Source organism: Aquila chrysaetos, chromosome 9 (genome assembly GCF_900496995.4).
Source record: "Aquila chrysaetos chrysaetos chromosome 9, bAquChr1.4, whole genome shotgun sequence".
NCBI lineage: Eukaryota > Metazoa > Chordata > Aves > Accipitriformes > Accipitridae > Aquila > Aquila chrysaetos.
This window is the reverse complement of record NC_044012.1, coordinates 43,641,735-43,660,964: the sequence shown is the minus strand read 5'-3', so window position 1 is coordinate 43,660,964 and position 19,230 is coordinate 43,641,735. Positions and strand designations below refer to the sequence as shown.

Below are 19,230 nucleotides of genomic sequence, written 5' to 3'. Positions count from 1 at the left end.
TGGCTGGGTGTGGAGCTGCGTGAGCCCTGCTGCAGCGGGGAAACCAGCCTCGGCCGGAGGCTGGTTGAGCTTTAAGCCAAATTAAAGGGTGTTTTTTTTTATCCTTCCCGGTGTGACTGCGTTGTTCTGCTGAGCCTTCTGCTTGGTGGCCTCTGGAGAGCGGGAGCCCAGGGGCTTGGGCTCAGAGGATGCGGCATCAGCCCCATGTCCCATCCTCGCCTCTCCTTGCGGGAGCCGGCACGTGCAGGTAAACGAGAGCACCCGTGTGGTGCCTATTTGGGGGTAAATCAGCATCCCTTGGAGGAAGGGGACCCCTGCCCTGAATGCAGAGGTTGCACAGCTGCAGGAGGCCAAATGGGGGGAAAAAACAGACCCCAAATGGGCTGTGGGACGCTCTGGAGCGGGGACACGAGCTGCCAGGCTCCGCTCTCAGCCATCGCCGGAGCAGCTTTGGCTGCTGTCACCAACCCGCTTTGATGTGCAGGGGGAGAGCTCCGGGGAGCCGGAGGGGGGGGCTCAGCCCATCTCCCCCCACCGCTCCGCTGACTTCAAAGGGTGACAAACGGCTTCGCTGCAAATCTGAGTCGCAGCGGTGACAGCCAGGCCACGTGCGCGGGCACCTTCCTAACGAGGCCACGGCTGCCGCCGCCGCCGCTGCCGGCAGAGGCAAATCAAAGAACACCCGCTCCCGTCTCTCCCGCGGACGTTTTGAGGACGGCGGTGAAGCCTGCGCTGGCTGTTTTGCAGTCAGCCATCAAAATACTTTTCGGTTCCTCACCTGTGTTTGAAGACCCGCTTTCATCAGCCCCCCAGGTCCCGTCCCTGCCCCGTGTGTTCTGGTCCCCGTGTGTTTTGGAGCATCTCTGGGAGAGCGGCTGGTCCGGGAGGTGTTGCTTTACCCCACGCCCACAGGCTTTTCAGCGCTGAAACTGCTCTCCAGATCCATCTTAAATTTGGTGGAGAAACACATCTCCGGCCGAGCAGGCTGGAGCACCAGGCAGCTCCCTGGGCGAGCTGCAACACAACTGTAAATGAAAATTACAGTGTAAAACACAAATGCAGCTGCAGCCTTTCCGTGCTCTTCCTTGCTCCCGAAGAGACGAGCTGCTCGTGATACAGAAACTCCCAATAAAGCCTGAAAGCCGAGAGCGGGAGCGTTCCCTGCCAAGCACCAGCCTGTCCAGGGGAGGCTGAGAGGGGCTGGCGAGGGGATTTAATTAAAATCGGGTTTTGTGCCATCTCCGTCCGTCGTGGCCGACCGGAGCATCGCTCGCAGGGTGTTGTGTATTCATGGAGCCGTGTAACTCCCAGGTACTCGTAGGAGCCTGTAAATTACAGGCTTTTATGGGGGTGTATTTTACAGCGTGGTGTCGGGAGATGTAATGATGGCATGTATCACTGCTGGGGATGGGACGCAGCCGGTGTGGGCTAACCCGGGGAAAAAGGCTGTTTGCAGAGAGCCGCACGGCGGGGAGGGAAACGCCGAAGCAGGACAAGGCTCTCGGCTCCTTCCCTGGCTCCCACGCAGCCCCGGGGGGACGGCTGGTACCCGGCTCCCAAAGGATGCTGCAGGGATGTGCACAGCCCCACCGGGCTCAGCATCCCCGGCAGGTCCCGGGGTGGGCGGTGAGGAGCTGCGGCCCGTTAGCGGCGGCACAAGCCAAAGTGCCTTTTATAGAGCAGGAGCAGGAGTAATTTATCGGGAAGCTTTTAAGGAAATGAGCAGCTCCTGGGCCCCTGCCAAGGCGCAGCCCCGCTGGGCTCTGCCCAGTGTCCTCTGGCAGCTCTTGCTGGGAGAGGAGTTGGTGGGGGGACAGGGATGGGAATGGAGATGGGAACAGGGGTGAGGACAGCACAGGGATGGGAATGGGGATGGGGATCAGATGGGGACAGGGATGAGGATGAGGAGAGGGGACAGGGACGGGGCTGAGACCATCCCACACTGCTTGCAGCACCGGAGAGAGAAATAACCTTTACCAACTTCTTCCCTTCCTATCCCACAGCACTTAGTGCTACGGCAATCTCAGCCCTGCAAACCCCGGTGGTTTTGCTCTGTCCGCCGGGGACCGACAGCAGCACCCGCAGAGGGTCCTTCTCCCTCCCACACCTCCCCGGCACCTTCCCTCCTCCTGCTGCAGCACTCGCATAGTAAGATTTTTTTTTTTTTTTTTTTTTTTCCCTCCTTTCCTAGCGAGCATTTAATTAAATTAGCGAGGAGCATCGCTGTCTCGCAGCAGCCGCAATGAGCCGTCCCCGGCTGCGGCAGAGCGGTGCGAGGCCGGCGCGTGGGGAACACGGCCGGGACCCCGTTCTGCCTGCCTGCAGCCTGAATCGGGAGCTGCGATCTCCAAACCTGCATGAAGAAACCCGTTCGCCCAATTCCCATTAAAATTAATTGAGCAGCTTTGAAACGCTGAGCTTGGGGGAATCACATTATTCCTTTTATCTAATTTTTCTTTTATGCTATTGTATTTTCTAGCAAATTAAATTGTCCTCTTTTTCTTTTTGGCCCCCTTATGTTTATTCACAGCATCTATAATAGAGCTGGTTAAAAATACATATATATACACACGCATCTCCGAGGCCACGTGGCTTCCTTTGGAAATGCCAGTTCATAAAAAATCAAAACTTTCTGCGGGGAGATGGATGAAATTTCATTACAGACGCGGAGCCTCCCCCACTTTGTGAGGCAACCGAAATGATTTCATTGCCGTGGAGCACTTCTCATTTTCATTTCTCATTTGGGCGTTCGGTTCAATTTGTTTGATAAATTATACGAGATCAAAAAAAAAAAAAAAAAACCCCAACCCCCAAATCAATAAAACGCAGCCGATTCCTCCTGGCATCCCAAAAACAGGGTGTCCACCCCCTCGGTGCTGGGGAGGCCCGTCCGGCGGGTGGGAAATCCCAAGCAGGTGCAAGGAAATGTGATTTCCCTGTGTGAGGATCAAACAGGGCTCCAGGGAGATGAAGGCTGGGGGTGCCCCAGCCCTGACGCCGTGGGGATGGTCTCCTCCAGCCCCATTCCCCACTGGAGGGGGGAACCCCCCCAGCACCGCCTGCGGCGGGGGCAGCAGCTTTGCCCAGTACACTCCCAGCACCGAGAGCTTGCCCTGTTTTTATTTATTATTTTAATCTATTTGCCATTAAAAATGCATCATTCAGGGGCTCGGGGAGGGTGATCCATTATGTGGGCATGGGGCCCCCCCCCCCCCCCAGAGCACACGCATCCGTGATTGCCACGGTGGTTTGCATGAGCACGGCCGTGTCTTCATCAGCGGGTCGGCATTGCTCAGCATGGCGGGGGTTACACCCGGGGCCAGACCCCACCGTGGCGTAAATCAGGAGTAACAGGGGTGCTCGCCTCCCTGCCAGCCTCGGGGCAGGATCCCCAGCCCAGCCTGGGGACGGTGACCCCCCCCCCGGAGCCTCTCTGAGCCCCCCATGCTGTGGGCCAGATCCTGGCTCCCCCCGGATTTGCCGTTGAGCCGGGTGAAAGCGCTTTTGGGAAGGCACTTACGCTGCGTGTTCTCCCCACCGAGGCACTTTGTAAGGCAAATGGCCTTAAACCGGTCATCAAACACCATAAAACATCAAAACCAACATAAAATAGCAGGGCACGGAGATTGGGGGGGGGGGTGTGGAATAAAACTGCTCGGTGCTCACACCGATCCCCGGGAAAGGGCAGGATCCACGGCCAGACCAGGGTGGGGGACACGGGGGGGTGTAACCCCCGCCCGGCACTGGTGGGAGCTGCTTTGGGGATGCTCCAGCCCCCCAGGATGCTGGGGAGGGGGCCACAGACCCCCGGCCATTGCCCACCTCCCTTGCCAGGACTGGCCCACACACTGGCAGCGGCTCAGCAGCACCCATGGGTGCTCCCATGGCCCTACACCCGCCTGGCACCCATCACCCTGCCCCATCGCATCCCCCCACGTACCCCCCCCCCCCCCCCCCCCCCCATCGCCAGGAGCCCCAGCAGCCCAGAGCACTTCAGAAATCCCAGTTTTATTTCAGATCGGAAACAACCAACCAGGAAGAAAAAAAAAAAAAAAAAAAAAAAAAAAAAAAAAAACCAAACCCAAAAACAACTCCAAAGAATGAGAAACGGCCCCAAATCCGAACCAGTCTGGTGCCCAGGTGGGTGCTACATACAGGCTGGGGGGGTTCGGGGGGTGTGCAGGGTGGGTGGCCCCAGCCGGCATGGGCTCCCCAGCCTCGGGGTGTCTCCGGCTCTTCCCGGGGTGGGGGTCAGCTCAAAGTGCATCAAGCAGGAGGTCGGCATCGTCCCCCCCATCTGGCAGGTGGGGAAACTGAGGCACGGCACGGGGCCGGGGCGGGGAGGGGGGGTGTGTGAAATCCAGCCCTTGGCAGCCGAGTCCATGCAAACGCTCCCACCTCTAGAAACCATCTCAGGCGCGTGTATTGCTTAGGGGATGATTTGGTTTTTATCATAAATATAGAGCTATAGACGCTAGTATCGGTGCATCCGACGGGATCCTACGCCCGGGGGGGGCAATCCGCCCCCGGCGCGGGGTGGGGGCAGCACACGGGGCTCCATGCACATTACATGCACTTACGGTTTGTTTTTTGTTTCTGGCGAGGGGGGGGAAAAGGTTTGTGTGTGTTGTTTGTGTGTCTTTATCAAAGTTTCCATGTTCTGCAAACAGCCATGCGAACGCATCGCACCGGGACAGCGGGGACCTGGCACGGGTCTTCCCCCTCCTCAGGTTTGCCCCCCTCCCGGGGGGGGGTTTTGCGTGTCTGATTTGAATATGGAGAGATATATATATATATATATCTATGTCTCTACTCCTCGCTATACGTGTGGCTCCCCGTCGGTGGCCGGCGGCAGGCGCTCGGGGTGGTCCCGCTACTTCATGCCGCTACGCAGCACCTGGTTGGCGGCGATGAGCATCACGCTGATGATGAAGGCGATGGCGAAGGCGCAGATGAGGCTCTTCCGCACGCAGGTCTGCCGGATCTGCTGGCTAGAGCAGGCTGGGGAGCGGGGGGGGGAGAGCCGGAGAGGGGGTGTTATCCCAAACACCCAGCCCACCCGTCCCCGTACCGCAGGTAGCCAGTACCATCCCCGTGGCGTCGGGGCTGGTGGGGGGATTTGGCATCCCCGGCCGCTGGGCACTCACTCTCTACGTCGACGGGGCATTCCTCGGCCGTGCCCATGTGGCTCTCCTCCTCCGTCATGATGATGTTCTCGATGTCCTTCATGGAGAGGTGCTCGCAGAAGGTGTCGTACAGCAGCCGCTTCAGCTCGTCCACCGTCAGCTTCTGCATGTCGCACTGCGGGGAGCGGGCAGGGGGGCTCGGGTTGGGGGGGGGCTGACCCCCGCGCTCAGGGGGGGGCACAGTGATGCTGTGGGGTCCCCCGGCACCCTTGGGTGCTGCGTTTTGGATGGATGCCCCCAGGGAAGTGTCTGGTGTCTTGCCGAGCCCACGGCAGAGCGGGGCCGGCTGCTCCTGCGAGGGGCACCCGGCGGGTGCTGGCACCATCTGCCACCCCGTGCCGCGGCAGGGACAGAAAATCTTCGGGCTGCTGCTGCTAACCCTAACCTGGAGCCTGAGCTTGACCCTGACCCTAACCCTGACCCTAAAACTAACCCTGACCCCAACTCTAATCCTAACCTTTAAACCAACTCTAACCCTGACCCTAACCTTAACCCCGATCCCAACCTTGACCCTGACCCCAACCCCGACCTTGACCCTAACGCTGACCCTGACCCCAAGCCGTCCCCCGGTGCTCTCGGTGCAGGGGCCGGGGGTGCTGCCCCCCCCCGGGTGGGAGGTGGGGGGGGTCCTTACCTTCCAGAAGACGGTGTCGAAGTCCGTGCCGTGGAACTTCTCCGGGATGCCCGAGGTGGACAACTTGGGCCCCAGTAACGTCACAAACTCCTCAAAGTCCACTTGCCCATCGCCTGCGGAACACGGAGGCGGCCGTCACCCCCTGCCCGGGCACGTGTGACACCCCCTCTACCCCCCCCCCAGGAGGGTCCCCATGGGCTGTTTGCGGGGGGGACACCCTGCCTGGACTCGGTGATGCTCAGAGGTCCCGCTCCCCTTCCTGCGCAGCCCAGGGAGGGTCCTACTCCAAGCCTCGGTGTTTTTTGGGGGGACCCCACTCCCGGGCTTGGCGCTGCCTGGGGACACCCTGCTCTGGGACAGCCTGGGGGGACCCTGCTCTGGAGCACGGCACTTGGAGGGGCTCAGGCAGCGCCCAGAGCCCCCCCATCCCACACAGGAGTCACTAATATCCACTTGCGATGGCCCAGAGCAGCAGCCGGTATTATGGGACCTTGGACACCAGGAATTCACCAGCCAGGGGCCCCCAAACTGGCTGGGGACCCCCAATACCAGCCAAGACCCTATAGCTGGTCAGGGACCCCCAAAACCAGGTGGGGACCCCGACATTGGCTGGGGACCTCCAGCAAAGTTAGGGGTCCCCCAACACTGGCCAGGATATCCAGCATGGGCTGGGGTCCCCAGTGCCAGCCAGGACCCCAGTGCCCTCTGGGGACACCCCAGTGCTATCTGGAGACACCCCAATAATGGCTGGGGACCACCAAAACCAACCGGGGACCCCCAACACCAGGTGAGGACCTCCAACAAAGTTTGGGGTCCCCAGTGCAGGCTGGGACCCTCAATGCCATCTAGGGACCCCCAGTGCTGGCTGAGGAACCCCCCCCAGTGCCATCTGGGGAACTCCAATGTGAGCTGGGGACCCCCAGTGTCGACTGGGGCCCCCCCAGTGCTGGCTGGGGACCCTCAACACCATCCAGGACCCCAAACACCGGTTGGAACCCTAATTCCAATGGGAACCCCAGTGCCAGTTGGGGACCCCCGTGGTGGCTGTGACCCCGGGGCGGGGGGGGGTGTGCTGGCAAGGGGCAGGGTGCCGCCGGGCTGGCCGTATCCTGCGGCTGCGGAGGATGCTGGTGTCGGGGCTGTCAGGCCAGCACTAACGATGAGTAATGAAGGGAACAGCAGCTTGGCAGCGCTGCCGGAAAGGCTTTTAAATGGGGGGAAAAAAGGAAACCAATAAATTAACGAGCTCTTTAAGGTCCCGATGAGCACGGGAGAGACAGGGACAGGCCGATGGTGGCAGCCAGTGCTGGAGGCACACGGCCAGCCTGGTCCGCTGGGTGGCAGGATCTGGCCCCGGCAGCCCAGTCCCCACAGGTTTGCTGAGCTGGGAGAGGTGCCATTCCCACCCGCAAAAGCTCCAGGATCGTTAAATCCTCCTAAACGAAGCTGCAGTGGCGATGATGATGATGATGGATGAGCAGGAGGCTCTGGGCATGAGGCAGAGCCTGGATCAGGTCCTCCTGCATCCAGCATCCCACGTCGGGTCCGGCAGCCACCAGCTGGTGAGGTGGAAATGGGGCAAATCGGGTGTTTCACCAAAGGGAGGGTGCTGGGGGTCCCATCCCTGTCCCCGTTCCCGTCCCCGTCCCGGGATGCCGGGGTCCTACCGTCCATGTCGAGGCGCTGGATGATGACTTCCAGCTCCACCTCGTTGGGCATGTAGCCCAGGGAGCGCATGGCCGTGCCCAGCTCCTGCTTGGAGATGAAGCCATTGCCATCCCGGTCGAACACCTTGAAGGCTTCACGGATCTCTGTGGGGGGGGCGCAGGGATGAGTCACACACACATGGTGTCTCCAGCAGCATGTGCCCCCCCCCAAACCTCCCCAAGAAGGGTCTGACGTCCCCAGGAGACACTGACGGACCCCAATGTCTTTGCTCCAACTCTGGCCACCTGCTTGCAGCACCCACCCTGCCCTTGCCACCCCCCCCGCAGCCGAAAACTCAGCATCCTGCCCCAAAAACACCTTCCTTGGACATGCCTGAGCTCAGAATGCCCACCAGGGTAGGGGGGGTCCAGGCAGGGAGACCCCCACACTGCTGCAGCATCCAGCTGGGAGCATCCCTGTGCCCCAGGTGCTGGCACGGGGAAGGTGCTGGGTGCCAGCACCCATGTCTTCCCCTGGGGACTTCGTACCCGTCCTGGGGTTACACGGTGGGTGCCAGAGCTGTGCCGCACTTCAGCCAAAAAAATACCAACTCTTGCCGGGGTCGCTTCAGTGTTCAGCCCTCTCCCGTGCAGAGGAAGATGGGATAGAGCGGGGGAGAAAGTGGGAGGATTTGGGGTTTCTGGCTCAAAATGAGCCCCTGGGATCCCTGCAGGGTGGCAGGGAGAGGCTGCACCGAGCTCGGAGGGCAGCGGGGAAACTGAGGCACGGTGCTTGCCACACCGTGTGGCTATCGCGCACCCAAAAGCCTTGTGGTACCCATCGGCTCCATCCCGCCTCCAGCTGCGCTCGGGGCTTTCTTCCTTTTTGTGGGGAGTTTCTGCCTTTTTGATGCCCCCCGACATGCAGAGCTGGAACCAGGCTGATGGGAAAGAAGGGACCAGGCGAATTTGTATCGGGAACACTGGGAAGCCGGGCTGGGATGTCGGTGCCTTCTGCCTTTGCCAGGCGGCAAAGCTGCCGGTGCCGGGCAGCATAAATGTGCAGGTCTTTGCCGGCTGCCGGAGGGCTTCATGTTGGAGGAGCCAGGTGGGAGAAACAGGGGCTGAGAACTTTGGGTTTTGGGGGGAAAAAATCCCGCATAGGGTTGTGCTAGCAATCCCCAGCGCTTGGGGCCGTCCCTTGCCTGGCTGATGGCCCACCAGTGACGTCTTCTGAGGTGTTTTGGGGGAGTTTGGGGGTTTTTTGGCCTGCCAGCCTGATGGCTGAGCTTTTCCATGGCTGGCATCCCTGCCTGGGCAGGGGAATGCTCCTGGTTCCCCGCGTCCGTGCTCGCGGGGAGCATCGCTCCTGTCTGGGCACCCCCAAAACTCATCCCAGACCGCCCAAAGTGGGGGTCCCCATCCCCTGTCTCAGGGTGTTGGGACAAAGGCAAGGACATACCCCGACAGTGGCCAAACCGGGGTCCCAGCGGGTTGCGTCCCCCCCCCAGCCAGGGCACCCCGATCCTCCCCGGCCGAGCCAGCTGCACCCTGCCACGATTTGCACCCTGCAACTTCTCAGCCCCAACGTGGAGCCCCGAGGGGCGGCTGCGGGGCCGGGAGGGCGGCTGGGTGTCACGAACGTCCCCCCAAACTGGAGGGTGACCGGGGGGAGGTGGGAGCGGGTGGCAGCACGGCCCCCCCCCCCCCTTCCCGCAGCGGTGCAGGTATCTGCCGCCTTCGTGGGGTCACCTTGGGGCTCCCGCCGCTGCCATCGATCCACGCGGCGCAGCGGGCGTGCGGCCGCAGGTGGGGTGCTGGGGGGGGACCCCTGGGGTGGGAGCACCCCAGGGCCCGTCAGCACCCGTCGGTGCTGCGCGAGGCTGGGTGCATCGCCCCAACACCCTGGCACACGTGCGCACACACGCGGTGAGCGTGCACACACACACACGCACACTGCAGTGAGGCTGTGCACACATAGTTCTTGCAGCGACGCCGTACTTGTGCGTGCACGCGCGCACCAACGCCTTGCAGTGATGTACTCGTGCGTGCACACACATGGACGCCCGCACAACCACGTTGCAGCGATGCTGGATTTGTGCGTGTGCACACACACACAAACGCCTTGCAGCGACCGGCTTGTGCATGCACACACCGAACCACGTTGCAGCGATGCTGTGCTTGCGCGTGCACACACGCAGAGAGGCACAGTGCAGTGATGTACTTGTGCATGCACGCCTCCCCCCTGCAGCGACGCTGTACTTGTGCATGCACACACACACACACACACACAGACACACTCTCTCTGCAGCAGGGCCGTGCATATGGACCCATCCTGCTCTGACGCTGTACATGTGCGCACACACCCTGCAGCCGGGCTCTACATGTGCACACACGCGCTGCAGTGATGCTATGTGCGTGTAAACACAGACACACACGGAGACACCCTGCAGCGAGGCTGTGCATGTGCATGAAAATGGGTGAGCGCACGCTCACGTGCAGTGGGGCCGTGCGAAGGTGTGTGTGCACGCACACGCGTGCACACACGCACAACCCCTGCAGTGAGGCCGTAACTGGGCACGTAAGCGCACACGCACACAACCTGCAGAGCTGTGCACATACACACACACACACACACTCTCGCACACCCGGTGTGAGCCCATGTCCCTGCCTGCTCGGGGCTCCCGGCCAAGTTTTGGGGCCAAAGCCCCTCACCCCCCCCCCCCCCGCCAGCCTTGGGGCTCCGTGCCTCAGTTTCCCCACGGGGAGTCCCCACGGGCTCCAGGCCTGATGCCAAGCCCCCTCTATCCTCTCCTGAAGGCACAGTGGAGCCGTGCGTGGGGCCGCACCGTGCCTCAGTTTCCCCTGCAGTACTGGTGCCCGTGCTGGGGGCAGTGATGGGGGCCAGGGGCTGTGGGTGCTGCAGCCCCTTCCCCCCCGTGCCCAGCAGAGTGGGGGTCCCCAGGGACACCCCGAGCTGGCGCGGCCTGGGGGTAGCGGCAGCGCCCGTCCCGCCGCCCCGGTAAACTTTTGGGGTGGAAAAAGCCATTCTGGTGATAGCGAGCTGAGACCGGTCCCGCTCATCGCACGGGTGGGCAGAGCCCCGGCGGCCGCTTCTCCCGGTGGCACCGGGACTGCGTGGGGCTGCCGTGACCCGGCTGGGGGGGGTGACACGGGTGACAGCCGCCCCCGGGGCCCCCCGCGCCACCAGCCACTGTCATATTATGACAGCGGGGAGGGTGGCCCCGCCACGCCGGGGAAGGGGGGGGGTCCAACCCTGCGCCGCCACCGCCGGTCCCTGCTGTGTCATATTGTCACAACGGCGATACCGGGGCCGGGACCCCCCCAGCCCGTGTCCCCCCTCTCCCGCTGCCCGGCTCTCTCCCACGCTTTCCTTCCTCCCCTCCTCCTCCTCCCCCCCATCCATCCATCCATCCGCATCCCGCTCGCCTTCAACCTCTCCACCGGGGGTGGGGGGGCCGAGCACCCCGCACCCCGCACCCCACATGGGATGCCCCCCCGGACCCCCCCAGCCCCCCCCAGCCCGCTCACCCTCCAGCTCGTCCTCGGGGATCTCCACGGGGTGCTGCTCGGCGAGGATGTTGGGGATGGTGTAGATCCCCCGGTACATCAAAGCCGCCGTCACCGGGTGGAAAGGCATCTTCGGGGCTTCCCAAAAAGCCAAAGTTTAAACCCAAATCTCCTCCGGAAGGGGGGGGTACCGGGGTAGGCTAAAACCAAGTTAACCGGTCCCCGCCGCCCCCCGCCCGGCACCCACCGGCCAGCGGGGCCGGGGCGGGCGGGCGGACTCTCCCCCGTCCTCCGGGGCCGGTGGCGGGACGGGGCCGGCGGCGGAGCCCCTCACCGGGGAGTCAGGGCGCTGGGGGGGTCCGCTGGGGGCGGCCCGTCTCCCCCGCGCACATGCCCGCCCGAAGTGGCAACGGGAGACGAAAGCATCCAGGAGGCACCGGCTAAATCCCGGCGGCGGCAGCGGCGGGGGGGACGGGGCTGGCCATGCCGCTCCGGGGCGTCCCCCCCCCCCCGCCACCTTCCGCCGGCCCCGGGTCGTTCACAGCCCCCGGGGAACCGCTGCCGCCGGGCCACGCTCCCCGGTGGGGCCCGGCATGGCGGGGCCGAGGCCGTGGGCGGCCTCTTCGTCTTCTTCTTCTTCCTCCTCCTCCTCCTCCTCCTCTTCTTCTTCTTCCTCCCCGCTAAGTGTCCCGGGCAGGGCCGGGGCTCGGTTCCCCGCCGCTGGCTCAGCCCCCGCCGCCGGGAACACGCTCCCCCCCCGCCGCCGCCGCCGCCGGCAGACGGAGCATCCTCGGCCGCGGCCCCGGGGAAGCGGCGGCGGAATCCGGGGAAGGGGGGGGACACCGGGGGGGGGGGCGGGTTTTGAATGGTCCCGCCCGGCAAATGGGGCTGGGGGGGGGGGGGGGGAGGAGGAGGAGAGGGTGCCTCCCCCCCTCCGGGAGGTGGTGAGGGGGGGGAGTTGCGGTAAAGAGGGTGTCACGGCCACCCGTGGGAGTCCCCGGCCGCATGCTGCACCGGTGCTGCTGGAGGGACCGGGGTGGGTGCTGGGTGGTTGGAGAACGGCGGTCCCGCTGCTGGCTTTAGAGATGGGGGGGGGTCCCTGCGGCACCCCGCGTCCGGGCAGTCGACAACTTGGGGTCCCCGTACTTGGCACCCCAGGCTGCCGTCACCCCGGGGTCCCTGCACGCAGCATCCCAGGCTGCCGTCACCCCAAGGTCCCCACACACGGCACCCCACGCCAGATGGTCGTCACCCCAGGGTCTCCGTACTTGGCACCCCGTGCCTGGGGCAGTTGCCACCCCAGGGTCCCCATACTTGGCACCCCAGGCTGCCACCAGCCCGAGGTTCCCCGCACACAGCACCCCAGGCCATCCTCACCCCGAGGTCCCTGCTCACAGCACCCTGGACCAGGGCAGCGGTCACCCCGAGGTCCCCAGTGTGCTGTGGGGTGGCAGGGACACCACGGCCGGGCCTCCTGCTCCAGCTCCAGAGCAAAAACAAGCCATGGAAGAGGAGCGAAGTGGGGCCGGGAGCAAAGCCCTCTGTCCCCGTTTCCAGTTGCCCCCCGCTTCCCCCCAAGCCTTGATCACATTTTTCGCCTTTTTCTTCACTTTGTCATTGTGCCACGTCCCCGTGGTATCTGTGTCCCCGTGGCATCCGTCTGAGCCCCGGTACCCGGGCAGGGATGCTGCCAGGGATCTGGAACTTCTCTCCTCCCAAGTCCTGCTGTCACCCTTGCCTGGCTTGTCTCCCTGGGTGGGGGTGGCCCCCGGCAGACCCCGGCCGGTTGCGACATGGGGGCCACCGTGCCCCCCGTGCCTGGGTGGCATCTCTCTGGCTGGGCACAGCGGTGCAGGGAGGCTGCCAAAGCTCCTGCTCCCCGCTGGAGGCTGCCTTTGGAGGTGCTGAGGTGGGAGGGAAGGGGTTGGGGGCAAGGGGGGGGGACCCCAGAGCCCTAACAGGGAGGGAAAGAGAAAGGGGGACAGTCAGCACCTCTCAGGTGCTCCTCCGATCCCCAAACACACTTGAGAGCGATGGGGAAACTGAGGCACAGCTGGACAGGCTTCAAGACTGTCACAAGAACCCCCAAAATTTCAGAATCGGGTTCCTGTTGCTCCAACCCCCTCATTAAAATCCCCCTGGGATCCCATAGCCACCCCAGCTGCATCCTCAGCCCTTGCCTCATTCAATTCCACGCTGCTGGGAATTTTTGGGCAGATGGCAGCTCCAACCCGCCCAGATGCTAAACCTTCCACCTCTGGCAGGAGCATCGGCCGGGACCCTGTGCCGGGGCTCCCCAAAACCCATCGCCCTTCCCCAGCTGCCTCCCGGCAGCGCTGCCTGTGCAGCCGCAGGTTGATTTTAACCAGCTGGGGTCCCCTTTAAGCTATTTTTTAGCTGGGAGAAATTTCCTTCTCCCGGCAGCGGAAAACCACCACGGCCGTGCTTCCCAAGCCGGGGAATTTCAGGGATGATTAAATCCCTGATGCTGCGGGATGTTGGCTCCCAGGGCAGGATCCTTCCTCCCGGGATGTCACTGCTCGGGGGTGGCTTTTTCCAGCTCTGATAAAACTTCATCCTCCACCAAAGCTCGGGCCAGTGTTGGGGCACGTGGACCCGCGCCCCATGGGGAGTCTCCAGTGTCTAATACTGCGGTTGAGCTCACAGCATGGCCCTGAGGGAGAAGATGCTGATAATCATAAGGGACTTCTGGAGAGAAAGAAACCCAAAAAAGGCAAAGCAGCCTAATTGAAAATCTCCTTTTTTTCTTAGTGGATCAATTTGCTTCTCAATGTTAACGAAGTTGCCCTCCCAATTAATTCTCTGTTTGCCCACCGGAGGCCCCAGGGTGGAAACTCATTAATTTCTCACCACCCAAATCCCGGCAGGAATAATACTGCAAGTTTCTGGGCTTTTCCCCAGAAATCCCCCAGGGAGATCTCCACGCTCAGCAGCAATGGGATCTGTCGGAGCATCCTTCCCTGCAGATAGGGGAGGCAGCCGGTCCGTCCCGGCTCCTGCTGCTTCATCCCTGGGGATGGAGGGCGTGAGCATGTGGCGGCACGGGGGAAAAATGAGAATTAAACAACAGCTTAATTGCATTTGAAGTCTTGATTGTTTTTTTGCTCATTAGGGATCATCAGCGGAGCGGTCTTGGCATTTCCCCTGAGCCTGGCTGGAGACCCCCATCCTGCTCGGCCGCACCATCCTCTTCCTCACAGGATGAAGGCTGGGACCTTCCCTCAGTACAATCTGCGCCGTCACCCACCGCTCTGCCCCGCAGCCCCTTTGCTGCAATTTCCTCACTTATTTCAGGGTGAGAAGCTCTGAATTTGTTTCCTCAGATCTCAGTCCATCACCACACACTGAGGTGATGGGATGGAGGCAGCAGTGTCCCCAAACCCCAGGGATTTCAGCTTAAAATCCCAGCCACAGCCGGGCAATTTACACACTTCCTGCACCGCTGGGATGGCGCAAATGTTCCTCTTCATAATTCTCCCATTATTTTATTAGTGGTTCCTCTTCACACTTCTCTCTTTCTTTTATTAGGGGCTTGGACCAGCCTTGCCAGCAGGTCAATGCCACCTCTCCCCGCCGCATCCCTTCATCCCTCCCGTGATGGCAGCACCTTCCCGACCCTCTGGGGTGGTAACCTAATTAGCTGATCCCACTAACGAGGCGGGAGAAGCGTAATTCAGGCCTGGAGTTTTGCATCTTATTTGCAGCTTTGTGAGGATCTTGCTCTCTAGAGCGCTTGCTCCCAGGTTCACATCCCGACATCAACGTCTTTATTTCTCTCGGGAAGATTGGGAGGGGGGGAAATTAAAAGGAATAAAGCCATGCTGGCACAGAGACGGTGCTGATTTATCTTTAATTTAATCTTCTCCTCCTCATTTATTACTGAGCCTGCTTTCTCAGCCTCCCCTGGCAGAGCTGAGATGCCCTTCTCGCTCCCCGCCGTCCCCCTGCCCAGCAGAGACTCCGGTGCTGAGCGTATCCTGCCAACTCCATTTATCTGGGTGTTTGCAAGTCCGGTCTCTGCCACGTCCCCCCAGTTGAAATTCCCAATTGTCCTTGCAGAGGAGAGAGGGAACCTGGCAGGGATGGGATGGGATGGGCATGGGATTGGGGATGGGATGGGGATGGGGTTGGAATGGGGATCCCTCACAGGGATGGGGATGGGATGAGGTTGGAGATGGGATCAGGATAGGATGGGGATGCTTCACAGAAGATGGGATGGCATGGGGATGAGGATGGGGGTGGAGATGGAGATGGGATTGGAATGCAATGGGGATCCCTCACAGGGGTGGGGATGGGATGGGGTTGGAGATAGGATCAGCATAGGATGGGGATACCTCGCAGGAGATGGGATGTGGATGAGGATGGGGATTGCAATGGGATTGGGATCCATCACAGGGGTGGGATGGGAATGGGGATAGGGATGGTGATAGGGATCACTCACAGGGATGGGATGAGGATGGGAAAACTCACAGGGATGGGGAAACCTGGCAGGGATGGGACGGTACAAACCTGGGCTGGGTGTCCTCAAATCGCCCAGGACAACCCACCCTGGGGCAGCGTGAGGATGCTGGGGGGGGCTGTGACACCACAGTGTCCTTCGGGATGTAACATCGCTCACGCTGAGCACAGGGAGGGGACGTGAGCGGTCCGGGGTGGCCATTGTGTCATTTTAAAGTCACCCGCTGGCACCGAGCCCTCGGAGGCGCCGGAGGCATCAATCTCCCAGGGCCGTTGCTGTCAGCTGGGTATTTAGTGAAATGTTTCTTAAATGAACGCTTGATGGAAGAAGAGGGATGGCTGCAACGTACCGAGCCGCAAGGTTATCCCTGCCGCCGCACCGGCTGCCAGCTCCCAGCGCCCGCTATTAAACCCGGGGAGGGCGGCTGCGATAACCCACCGGGGAGGTTTTGGGAGCCGCTACCCAGCACGGCCGTGGCCATTCCCGCACTGGGATGCATTTTCATGATGTGGGAAATGCTGGGCAAAGCTCCAGGCAGCTGGTGCAGGTGGGGCGGGAAGGGCGAATGGGAAAGGCTTTGAGAGCCCCATTTAATCTAGCTTTGCAAAGGGGAAACGAGCCCCTCGGTGGGAGGAGGCAAGACTTCTGCTTAGGAGAAATTTTTCTTCATGAAAACTGGGAAAAATTGAAATGAGCCTGTTCTTAGCATCCTTCCGAGCGGATGCAGCCCAGGATGCTGAAGGCAAGCGGGGAGGTTACTCCCAGAGACCTCAGTCAAAGACCTTCTTAAACTCATTAACAGCATAAAAAAAGATCTGCGGGAAGCGCAGCCTGCCCAGGAAGAAGTGTGGTAGCACATGGTGGGATCCAGCTTTACGAAAGGGGCACACAAGAGGGGAGCAATGGGGAGGGCTTTGGCAGAGCCGCGTTTGGCCCCAGAGGCACCATGCGATGGTGAAGCCATCCCTGACCCCATCTGGCTGACCGTCAGCCCATGCCCTCAGTGACAGCTGCAGGAAGACGAATAAATGCAACAAAAATCCACATTACAGCACCTGTGCATCCGTGGTACGGGTGGGCGCCGGGACCAGGCAGGTCACTGAGCGGCTTTTCTTTGCCGCAGCCAACATTGAAGTCAGACTCCGAAACGAAAACCTTGGCTGAGCGTTAAGACTGTTTGGAAACTGCTTCCACACCTCCCTCGCAGCACCCCTACAGCCTTTTCCTCTCTGTATGCACCATCCCGACAACCCTCCCTGCAACGAGTTTTGCTTTCAGGACACAGCTGTGCCCGGCCAGGCTCTGCTCCCACCCAATCCTCGGCGCACCAGTGGTGTTCACCACGAGACACCGGCAATCAGCCGCGCCGTGCCAGCACAGCGACATCAGCTCCATCTTTCCGGGATGCTGTGACCTGTTGGATGCCACGATGCCGGGACCCAGCAGTACCCAGTGCCATGGTGCCAGCGTCCAGTGGTACCCGGTGCCATGATGCCAGGACCTGGTGGTACGTGGTGCCAGGATGCCCAGAGCAGGCAGAACTCAGCACCACGATGCCCAGCCTGGCAGCAGGCAGCGTCCCGGCAGGGCTGTGACGATGCCCGGTGTCCCTGCAGCAGGTGATGCCGTGGCCAGGCGGGAGGAGGTGATGGGAGCAGGACTCCAGCGTTCCTGTTCCGAATCCAGCCCCGGGGTGGGCACTGGCAGCAGATGCCCTGGGGAGGCTGGAAGCGATGATGCCACCTGGGGTGATTAACAGGAGAGGGAAAATTAACAGTGAGGGGGAAGGGGTGGGATCCTGGCGGAGGCAACGTCTCCTTCCCCAGGGCTGTGTCCCCATCAGGGCCGGCCGTGTGCTGGTCGGCAGCGCCGGCTCGCTCTCCTCCATGCCCAAAGAGATATCGGCCCTCGCGCTCTCACGGCAGCAGCTCACGAGCTCTCCTGGGCAATGGCTGGTCCTGAGCGTGTTTTATGGTCCTACACCAAACCACACGGTCCTGCGACCCGCTGCGTGGTTCCCCCATCCTGCCGCACGGTCCTGCAGCAGACTGCAAGGTCCCACTCCCCACCGCGTGGTCCTGCACCAAAGAATGTGGTGGTGCAGCCCGCTGCACCAGACCACATCATCCTGCAGCCCGCTGTGCTGTCCTGAGTCCCATTGTACAGTTGTGCAGCCCACCACCCTGTCCTGCACCCCATTGCATGGTTCTGCACCCCACTGCTTGGTCCTACACCCTGCTGCATGGTCCTGCACCAAACCACGGCATCCTGCATTCCCTGTGTGGTCCTGTACCCCACCACAAGGTCAGGCACCCCATTGCATGATCCTGCACCCCACCACATGGCCCTGCACCCCCCTGCGTGGTCCTGCATCCCACCATGTGGTCCCTCACCCCATGGTGTGGTCTTGCACCCCATGGCAAGGTCCTGCACCCTACCACGACCCCACAGCCCACCGCGTGGTCCTGCACCCCATCACACCTCGCCCAACATCCCCCCCGCTCGGCCCGAGCAGCCTCCGGCGATTCATCCTCCTCTCGTGGGGAAACTGTGGTGGCTGGAGCAGCTCCACGTGCTTTTTATTTTACAGCATCCATATATTATCCCCTCCCTGGTGCTCTTGCCTCGGTGGCTGAGTGGGCAACTCTGGTACCAGCCAGAGGTTTCAGCTCTGGAGCTGTGGCTTCCCCACGGGCAATCCTCCTTCTTATCCCGTTAAGCCCCTAATTAAGCCGACAAGACACACGTCAGGCTTTTAATTACAGCTTTGTGGCGGCTGCTCCAGGGGAGGTGTCAGGGCAGGGGGAGATGCACCGAGCTCGGCAGGTCTCTGCCGGGAGCAGGGAGGTCCCCGGGTGCCATCCCCCCGGTGAGGCTGCCTCTCCCCTCCCCTCTCCTCTCCCTCCTCATTTCAATTTCTTTCCTTTTTTTCTCCCTGGAGGACCAAGGGCTGGGAAGAGGAAAAGGTGAAGGGATGCAGACGGCAGCCCTGTGCCAGCCATCGACCCGTGCTGGCGGTGATGGATGAGGACGGATGAGGATGGCTGGGATGGCACAGGGCTGGTAGCCACCGGTGAAGGAAGGAATAAGGTCCCCATGTCCCCAAGATGCCGTCCCCAAAGAGCAGGACCCTGGCTGGCTTTGCCCCTGGGGAGCAGCTTTTTACGTTGTCATCCTGCAACCCAGCCCCGAACCATGTGGGAGCTGAGCGCCCATAGGTGCCCCAAGCTCCCCAGGGTGCCCAAAACCAGGGACGGGGTGTCCCATGGGCTGCTCCCCTAATTCCCACCCCGTGCTGGGTCCTGTTGCCGGTGGGCAGAGGTTGACCCCACAGAGTCACCTGCAGCCCTGGGGTGCCCCGGTCCCCCCAGCTCCAGCCTGCACCCATGGTGGCCTGCGGCCAGGTGCCCGCCGTGCCGTGCCGTGCCGTGCCACGCCGTGCCAGCCTGCATCCATTAAGCAGTGAGTCAGAGCCGGCCCGGTGCTGACTAACGCCTGCGTGCTGGCTCCGAGCACCCATCCTGCGTGCCAGGGTGCCCGCTGCACCCCGACATGGCTGGGGTGCGCGGGTGCACTTCCCTGCTTCACCTCCCCGTGCAAATAACACCTCCCTGGGCACGCACACCCCAGGCGCAGGTGCCCTTCCCTTGTGCAAATGCACACCCCGCGTGCGAATTCTCTTCCCTTGCCTGCGCAGACCCTTAATGCAAAAGCAACCCCCGTGCAAATGCACTTCCCTTGTGCCCACGCGCT

General features: G+C 61.9%; 1 protein-coding gene across 1 annotated transcript; it reads right to left on the bottom strand.

Annotated features, from left to right (window-relative positions):
• Nucleotides 1-4,019: 4,019 nt before the first annotated feature.
• On the bottom strand, nucleotides 4,020-11,461 carry CABP7 (calcium binding protein 7). Its single transcript, XM_030026779.1, has 6 exons — nucleotides 11,332-11,461; nucleotides 11,019-11,135; nucleotides 7,488-7,631; nucleotides 5,821-5,933; nucleotides 5,148-5,301; nucleotides 4,020-5,001 (listed from the first exon to the last, which is right to left on the bottom strand). The coding sequence occupies exons 2-6, from the start codon at nucleotides 11,125-11,127 to the stop codon at nucleotides 4,874-4,876; spliced, it is 648 nt and encodes a 215-aa protein (XP_029882639.1). The 5' UTR covers nucleotides 11,128-11,135; nucleotides 11,332-11,461; the 3' UTR covers nucleotides 4,020-4,873.
• Between the last annotated feature and the right edge of the window lie 7,769 nt (nucleotides 11,462-19,230).

Bases quoted from the DNA above. Each gene is read 5' to 3' on its own strand.
- CABP7 (XM_030026779.1), bottom strand. From the start codon at position 11,127: ATGCCTTTCCACCCGGTGACGGCGGCTTTGATGTACCGGGGGATCTAC. The intron at 7,632-11,018 runs GTGAGCGGGCTG...CCCCCCCCACAG, and splicing joins CCCCGAGGACGAGCTGGAGG to AGATCCGTGAAGCCTTCAAG. The intron at 5,002-5,147 runs GTGAGTGCCCAG...CCCGCTCCCCAG, and splicing joins ATGCCCCGTCGACGTAGAGA to CCTGCTCTAGCCAGCAGATC.